General features: G+C 28.2%; 1 protein-coding gene across 1 annotated transcript; it reads left to right on the top strand.

The window, feature by feature from the left end:
- Positions 1 to 347: 347 nt before the first annotated feature.
- LOC133789175 (4-hydroxy-tetrahydrodipicolinate reductase 2, chloroplastic-like) lies at positions 348 to 4,898 on the top strand. The gene is made up of 9 exons (XM_062226930.1): positions 348 to 495; positions 1,012 to 1,215; positions 1,316 to 1,553; positions 2,137 to 2,270; positions 2,375 to 2,449; positions 2,733 to 2,834; positions 3,357 to 3,466; positions 3,558 to 3,645; positions 4,501 to 4,898. Exons 2-9 carry the CDS (start codon positions 1,039 to 1,041, stop codon positions 4,567 to 4,569), a joined length of 993 nt encoding a protein of 330 aa, XP_062082914.1. The 5' UTR covers positions 348 to 495; positions 1,012 to 1,038; the 3' UTR covers positions 4,570 to 4,898.
- Positions 4,899 to 9,627: the final 4,729 nt, after the last annotated feature.

Genomic DNA, 9,627 nt, shown 5'->3' with positions numbered 1-9,627 from the left:
TTAATATTCTCATTCTCATCAAACTAAACTTTCGTACCAAACACCGCTTTGAGATAAATAATATAAGAGTTGTGGAAGTGACTACTGTTTGTCTTAATCACTTTTAAATCGAGTACCACCTTTTGATGAGAAAGGAAGTAATAAAATAAAATTATGTACTTTATTTATTAAAAATTTAAATTATAAATTTGAATTTTACTAAATAAAATAAATAATTAAATGAAAAAATATAAAAGTTGAGTATAATTTCAACTATAATTTATAATTTATGTAAAGTTAATTGAAAAGTACAACAAAATTACTTTCTATGTGGGACTTTCATTTTGTTAAATATGAAAAAATAAAAAGGAAAGAAGTGGAAAAAAACAAATAATAAAAAACCTAGCCACAGTCTAATCTGCCTCTTGTAAAGTAAACTCATTCACTCCCAAAGCTCTCTCCGGCCCGACTCGCCCGACCTCTCTCCTCCGCCTCTTCGGCCGCCGTTCATTCTCTGTACAGTCTAAGATCTCTTCTTATCATTTCCTTTGTGATATTTCAATATCTGTATCATTTTGCTGTGCTCATTCACTTTCTTTCTTCCTTCACACTAACTGTTTGTGTAAATGCCCCACTGTAAAACTCATTTCACTTGCTTTGAAATGGTGAAGAACTTCTCTTTTTGTCATTTTCTTTCTGATTTTCACTTGTGGTAAATAAAAGCCATTGCTTGTCTATAATTTATAAGAAGTGATAAGCAGTAGTGGTTCCAGCTGATATTAAGTACTTAGACTCATTCTGTTTGTATATAGTTTTAATATTAAAATTTAGTTGATGGGTATTGCTTGGAATGATTGGTAATCTTCTTGTATAACTTAAACTCTAGTTGATACATGTTAACTTGAGTATCCCAGAAAGTGATTCTTGCCTATAAGAAGTTATGTTGGGTGATGTGAAGACATGGGTTTGTGGATTTTACTCTTTGAAGATTGCATTGTATGATAACTACTGAAATCTGACTTTAACTTGCAGCATTGAAAACCGTACAACCAATACTCAATGTCTTTTATTGTGAAAGTTCCAACAAGCACAGTTGGAATATCTTGTGAAACCACCCGATGGATGAAAATGCGGAATCATAGTCGAACTTCCTCATCAGCTATGATCCCTCGTGCTTCAATGGCGACACCAAAAATTCAGCCACTGAATAACTCTGTCTCTAACATCCAAATCATGGTTTACCTCACCAACTTATCTGCATTCCCATTTTTCTTGTACTTAACTTACCTTCATGAGGAATATCATATCATATGTATTTTGTTATGTTATCAATTAGGTAAATGGTTGTACTGGAAAAATGGGGCAGGCTGTTATTAATGCAGCGAGTTCTGCTGGTCTTAACATTGTCCCTGTATCATTTGGCTCGGAAGAAGAGTCTGGGACGATTGTGCAAGTTTGTGGGAAGGATATCACAGTGCAAGGCCCTTCTAAAAGAGAAAAGACCCTTGCCTCACTTTTTGATGAATATCCAAATTTGATTGTGGTTGATTACACTGTGCCTGCAGCAGTCAATGGTATTTTGTCCAAGGAAAGATTACTAGATAAAGAAAAATGATATAGTTCTATACTTTCGGAAATTTTGTTTTGTAATTAGTTTGAATTACAAGAAACAAATTGGTTATTATTTGAGAATCTTTTTAGTGTGTTTTCTTTTTTGGCTTGGAAAAAAAAATTGTGCATTAACTTATTGTGGTGAGCCAGTATATAGAAGGCACACTGGTTGAACACTAGCCTAGAGTAGAAAGGGTTTCAGAAAGGGAATAATGCTCTTGTTCAGTAGCATAACTAATGAACCGAGAAACGATGGTTTGGAAACTAGATTGTAGCTCAATTTTTTCTAATAACATTTTACTTGGTTGACGTTTGTTAAGTCAAGTGTGATCCTTATGATTGTGTTGTTTTGTAAATTGCATATGCCCCATTTGTGTTGTAAATCTAAAGTACAATTGCATAAATTGTACTTTTTTTTCCTTTCGGTTTTGTAATTATTCAATGCAGATGCCTCATTTATTACAAAATGCTGCTCATTCATAGTCTTTGTTCTGTTTGTGAGTTTTCCTTTCGAGGTTCCTTAGATTTTTTTTTGCCATGGTGCAGATAATGCAGAGCTATATTCCAGTGTTGGGGTGCCATTTGTGATGGGAACCACTGGTGGAGACAGGGATCGTTTGTATAGGACTGTTGAGGAGTCCAAAATCTATGCAGTTATATCTCCACAAATGGGAAAACAGGTATATCCTTATAAAGGGAAAGCAGGTAATCAGAATTGGATACCATTATTGATATAAGTATGATTTGCATTCACGAGTTTTTAATAGGCTGTTATTTTCTGTAGGTTGTTGCATTTCTCGCAGCCATGGAAATTATGGCTGAGCAATTTCCTGGTGCTTTCTCTGGTTATTCTCTACAGGTACTCTTTGTAAATATTTCATTTTGACAATTAAGATAGTGGTGATGTTGATGATGATAATAATGAAGCTGTAAACTTTTTTATTATGGACCTTAAAGACAAGCTTGTCTACAATCTTTTTGATATATTCATGTTATCACTGTCATCATGCAGCATGCTACCACAAAAACTTTATTAGATCTAAAACTTTGAAACACTTAAATGACATAAAATCAGGGTATTTTATGTTCTATTGGCTGCATTTGAGTACTAACAAACATGGCGGATTGACCTCTTATATTAGGTGATGGAATCCCATCAATCCAGCAAAGTAGACACTTCAGGAACTGCCAAAGCTGTCATTTCTTGCTTCCAAAAATTGGGGGTTTCTTTTGACATGGATCAGGTTTGTTGATGGACAATAATAATTCAACATTGAATGGGATAATTATTTGTATTGTGAGGATTACTAGCCCATATGCTCTGTCATTAGTCATAGTCATAATCATCTTATTAGCTTTAGCTGCACGGTGAACTTGGACAAGTACACATTCATTATCAGTCACACAGGATGAAGTTCGCGGATTATTATTTACTTTTTGGCTTTGTCAAATGGTTTGGTTAGAAGGTTTATCTTCTTCATAATGGTCTAGAAGTCGCAGTTTTAAAAATTTGCTGTAAATTGTAAAACAAACTTTGTTTTTCACACGCGTAGTGTGTACGTATGGGAGAGGCCTTTTCAATTAAAAAAAAGTTTTTTGTTGCATTAATGAAGGGGAGTAGAAACCTCTATATGAAAACTTCTATAGTACTACATCTTTGTGACTGTTTGAAAAGAATGTAAAGTCTTATTTATAGCTTATTGACTAGATCAACTGTTTCTCCCGATGTGATCTGTAACTTTTGTTTTTTTTGACACTTCGATTAGGTACAACTGATTAGGGATCCAAAGCTACAAAGAGAGATGGTTGGAGTCCCGGAGGAGCATTTATCTGGCCATGCATTTCATATGTACCATCTCACTTCACCTGATGAAACGTAATGAGAGGCATCCCTTATCTCTTTCAAATTTGCATTTTTGTCCTCAACTCCAAAAAGTTTAAGATCCTGTTCAATTCCCTCTTGGCAGAGTTTCTTTCGAGTTTCAGCACAACGTTTGTGGAAGATCAATATATGCTGAGGGAACCGTTGATGCTGTGATCTTTCTCGCCAAGAAGGTGCTAACACTTTGAACTTGTTCTTGTGCTTTGATTCTTGATTTATTTATGTACTTCGAATAATGGTTTATTTGTCATCAATGCCTTTCTCCTAGTTGGTGTGTTTGTTGTAAAAGGACGGCTGAATCTCTCTCATCTATTTTTGTTTTGTGAGTTGGCTCAGTCAATATGGTCAAAAGTGTGGGCTGAGTTTGGGTTGAGTTGGTGCCTTCCACCTTCTTATTCTCAGTTGTTATGTCGTGGTTTAGTGGGGATAAGCGTTTGAATAAGTTGTGGAAGGCTACAATATTGGCTTGTTTTTGGGCAAATTGGTCAGAACGAAACAGTAAAATTTTTTATGAAAAGTCTAGCCTATGTGTTTTCATTTGGGAGAGGATTAAGTTTTGGGTTGCCACTTGGGTGGGTGTATCGCACAAAGGGTTTTGAGGGATTATCCTTGGATCTCTCTAGAGAGTGGAGAAGTTTTTTGTTTGTGTAGTTTGGTGTGTAGTTTGCGTCGTTTTGTGTTTGTTTTTAGTTTTTTTATTGTACCAAGGTTTTCTTCCGCCATAAGTGAGGGTTTTCAATATATTTGAGAGGGGCCTGACCTAGTATTTTGTCTCTATCTCCCTTTTCAAAAAAATTTGTCTCGAGTAATGCTATAAAAAAAATAGTTCTACTTTGTTTTCCTCAAAATATGACCATATAGTGTAAAATTTGTGTTCCTAACATTGCTCATTTATTATGGTGTGGTGTGATTGAAGTCTTGAACAGCTCCAAATACAATTTAATTTCATTGTCTATCATAACAATCGATGCACTGCTCTATCACCAATCTCTTTTTTTATGACAAATATTTTCATGTAACATTTGCAGATTCAGTCGAAGGCAGAGAAGCGGATTTACGACATGATTGATGTCTTGCGAGAGGGCAACATGCGCTAGTATTCGTATCTCGGCCAGTGAGGAGATGTGGGCGGAGCTCGGGTTGGTAGTAATAATGATTTGCAAATTTTGTTCCTTCTCCAGTTTCTGTTAATATTATTATCTCTTTCTTTTGGCTGTGCTCATTATGGTAAGAGAATTTCTGATTTAGTTCATGGTTAAAGAGGATGTTAACTTGGCTATGAGAAGAAATGAAGAGGAGGAATAACCTTACAACCTCCTCAACCATGGAATGGCCCTGAAGCTGGGCACAGTTGAGACTTTAAGTTAGACCTTAAACATTTTTGTCCTATGTTTTTATATATATATGGGTGCACTCTTAACGGTTACTATATATGGTTACTTTAATATTAACTATTGATTAAGATAAAAGGTCCATATTTATACTTGTTAATTAATATTTCTAAAAATAAATTTTGATTTTTTCAAATTTTTAGAACGGTTACCTAATGAAAAAAGTGTATTTATTATATAAATATAATACTGTAAATTTTTTATTTTTAAAATGCATGTCAGTTTTAGAATATTGGAAACAACATTAATTATGGCAAAAAAAAAACTAAATTCGTAATTAATGTAGAAAAAAAATATTTACATGTCGATAACTTGTTATACGTAGTCATTATGTTATATAATTGTTAGTATTCATATATGTGAAGAGTATTCCATATATATATATATATATTATTGCAAACATAATCTCTTATTTATTTGTTTAAAATTGCATGATATATGCACATATTTTGGTTATACAATATCACCCATTTAATTTAAACATTGGGGCAAAACAAAGTTTTATGTTTTTTTACTATATATATATATTAGATACAATAAACGTGCAATATGCACGTTTGCTTAGTTTTATTTATAGAATTTATTAATTATTTTTATTAAATTTATATTAATGTTATATAAATTCTGAAATAAATATTGTATATTAATTAAATAATTTATTTATGTTGTTTAAGTTTATGTTTGCTTTAGTTTATGAATTTAAGAGTGACAACAAAATATTATATAGTATATGTTTAATGTAATATTAAATATTATACGCAGATTTTAAATTTAAGTTTCTTTCTAGATTTTTTTTTTAAAAAAAACTATTTTTTGCTAATTTACAGTAGATTATATTATATGTTTAATATGATATTATTCTAATAAGTGAGTGAATTTACGTTTAATTAAATGTTTATTTAAGTTATAAAACATATGATTTTATTATTTTTAAATAATTAGCATTGTAAAATATCTCAAAAATATCATATTTTAATTTGTTTAATTATTTATTATTTAAAAATAATAATTATTGTAAAATATCTAAAAAATATCTTATTTTTAATTTGTTTAATTATTAATTATTTTTAAATAATTATCATTGCAAAATATCTCAAAAATATCCTATTTTAATTATTTATTTTATTTTAGTTAAGTTTAAGTATTTAGAAACTACGGTTAAATATAAGAATATTCTATTAAATATAAAAATATTCCGTTAAAGTTAACCTTAAAAAGATAAAAAACCGTTAAAACCAAGAATTTCCGTTATCTACACACTTATTATATAGAAGAGATATTGTATATCTTTCTTTATATAATAAATACCAATGTAACGGTTTTTATTGCTTATGATTTGTATTTTAAATCAATCAAATTTATTAAAGTGGGACTATACTAATTTTAAGTGCCCTTTAAAACTCATGCCATTGTACATTTTCAGTTTAAAATAAGTATGCGTATCTTCCACCTGAAAACAAACAATGTCAGGTTTCTAAACCGTTTCTAGGCCAAGGTGGTTCCATCCCATTTTTGTTTAAACTTTCTAAACTTAATTTCCAAAAGTTTTGGTTTTTCTGGAAATTGGTCATCAAATTTGTACCTGGATTTATATGAATCATATTACAAGCTAAACAAAAAAGATTAGAGGAGTAATATAGAAAAAGAAAAAGAAAAAGAAATTGCCCATCTAGAAGAAAAATAATTGTTGATCAAATCCTCAAGAAAACTCAATTCAGTTTCAGTGCAAAATATTAAGTCTTTTCTGTGAACCTAATCTAATATTTTAGATATTCCAAATAATATTTGTTTCTTGAATTTTTTTATTTTTCATGTTAAAAAAATTAAAAATTAGAATCTGAAATCAAGTCAGACTTGGTAGGTTTGTGATACCAAATGAGGATGATCATGTTACATTGTTTTGTTCATGGTAATACATTTAATTAATACTATATTTTTTGGATTTTGATTATTGTGTGGATTATCACAAATCCTTTTAAGAAAAAAGATGTGATTATTATGTGGAATTGCATGTGTTGTTATATTGTGGGTTAATTTGGTTGGAGAAATGGAAAAATCATTTAAGAAAAGAAAATGGATTTGATATGATATGTACATGAGAGAGTTTACAGATTTTCTCTTTTTCTTTTTTCTTTTTCTTACTTATTAGTTGGAAGCCTTCAATATTTTTCCTTTTTTCATTTGACCAACACACTGAGAGGTCTTGCAACGATTATATTTTATGTGTTTGATTTGCTGTATTAAGTCGTATTGTATTGTGTTATAATGAATTATATTTTATAACATATTTTTATATTGTACTATGTCTTATATTGACTTGTATTTACATATAAATATATAATATTTTAGTAAAAGTCAATACCAAATATATTACTATATAAAAATATACTATAAAACACAATTCATTATAATACAATACAATACGACATAATAAGAGATACCAAACATTATGGAGAAATGAATAATATATTATCAATCTTAATGAATAATAAATTAAAATTTTCATATGAAATAGTGGTAGTGTCAATACTACAATTTGGACATCAGCCATCGGACATGAGAGGTCGGTTCTCCTTAAACCGACTTAATACATGTTCATAAGTCGGTTTACACAGAATCGACCTATCATGTATGTCCAAGGTAAGCATGGGAGGTCGGTTACGCGAGAACCGACCTACTATGTGGACATGGTAGGTCGGTTCTGTGTGAACCGACCTCCCATGCTTGTAGAAGACATAATAGGTCGGTTCGTGCAAAACCGACCTATCATGTTGTCATGGTAGGTCAGTTCTGTGTCGACCGACCTACCATGTCCTACCTTGCTGACATGGTAGGTCGCTACTATGTGAACCGACTTATCATGTCACATTGTAAGAATTTTAAAATATTTTGATTTATTTAAACTATAAATATATATATCTATATGTAAGCTATTAGTGTATGAAACGATTGTAAGAAATTTATATTTATTAATTTTACATTATAATGTTTTGTAGTATAAATAAATAAATTAAATTAATATATTTTAAAATTTTAATAATGTACAAACAAATTAGAGTATCTTTAACACTATATTTGTGTAATAATGACACACAATCGAACTAACATGTCATTTAAAAAATTATTTAAGAAACTACTCTTATCAAATTTTTATTTATTTATTTTAAATTGTAAATATTATTAAATTAAAATATTTTTTATTTATAAAATATATTTATAATGTAATATTAACAAATATAAATTTTATATTATTTGAATTTAAAATATATTAATTTATTTAAACAATACATATATAAAATTTATTTGGGTATGAAATAAGTATAAAAAATATATAGTTATTAATATTACATATATTATAATTTTTTAAATATAAATAAATTAATAAATTATTTGTAATTAAAAAAATTTATTTCATTTTTATAAACAAGAAATATATTTTAATTTAATAATAGTGATAATTTAAAATAAAAAAAATTATAACATAATTTAATGTATCTCTTTAATAATTTTTTAGAGGACATAGTAGGTCGGTTGTGTGAGAAATGACTTCTCATGTGACATGGTAGGTCGGTTGTGTAGAACCAACCTACCATGTCATTATAAAAATACATTATTAAAGATGCTCTAATTTGTTTATATTATTGAAAATTTAAAATATATTAATTTATTTAAACAATACATATATAAAATTTATTTGGGTATGAAATAAGTATAAAAAATATATAATTATTAATATTACATATATTATAATTTTTTAAATATAAATAAATTAATAAATTATTTATAATTAAAAAAATTTATTTCATTTTTATAAACAAGAAAATATTTTAATTTAATAATAGTGATAATATAAAATAAAAAAATTTATAACATAATTTAGTGAATCTCTTTAATAATTTTTTAGAGGACATGGTAGGTCGGTTGTGTGGGAAATGACTTCTCATGTGACATGGTAGGTCGGTTGTGTAGAACCGACCTTCCATGTCATTATAAAAATACATTATTAAAGATACTCTAATTTTTTTTATATTATTGAAAATTTAAAATATATTAATTTATTTAAACAATACATATATAAAATTTATTTGGGTATGAAATAAGTATAAAAAATATATAATTATTAATATTACATATATTATAATTTTTGAAATATGAATAAATTAATAAATTATTTATAATTAAAAAAATTTATTTCATTTTTATAAACAAGAAAAAATTTTAATTTAATAATAGTGATAATTTAAAATAAAAAAATTTATAGCATAATTTAGTGTATCTCTTTAATAATTTTTTAGAGGACATGGTAGGTCGGTTGTATGGGAAATGACTTCTCATGTGACATGGTAGGTCGGTTGTGTAGAACTGACCTACCATGATATAAAATTTATTTGGGTATGAAATAAGTATAAAAAATATATAATTATTAATATTACATATATTATAATTTTTGAAATATAAATAAATTAAGAAATTATTTATAATTAAAAAAATTTATTTCATTTTTATAAACAAGAAAATATTTTAATTTAATAATAGTGATAATTTAAAATAAAAAAATTTATAACATAATTTAAAGTATCTCTTTAATAATTTTTTAAAGGACATGAGAGGTCGGTTGTGTGGTAAATGACTTAATATGTGGCATCCTAAGTCGGTTGTAGAAGAGACTTATGGTGTTACATTATAAGTCAGTTGCTAATGGGCCGACTTACCATGTAAAATTTAGGGCATTGAAAATAAAAGCCAATTTTTTTTTAAGTATCC

This window comes from Humulus lupulus, chromosome 7 (genome assembly GCF_963169125.1).
Source record: "Humulus lupulus chromosome 7, drHumLupu1.1, whole genome shotgun sequence".
In the NCBI taxonomy this organism is placed as follows: domain Eukaryota; kingdom Viridiplantae; phylum Streptophyta; class Magnoliopsida; order Rosales; family Cannabaceae; genus Humulus; species Humulus lupulus.
Note: the sequence above shows the minus strand (reverse complement) of the source record. Positions and strands in the feature narration are given on the sequence as shown.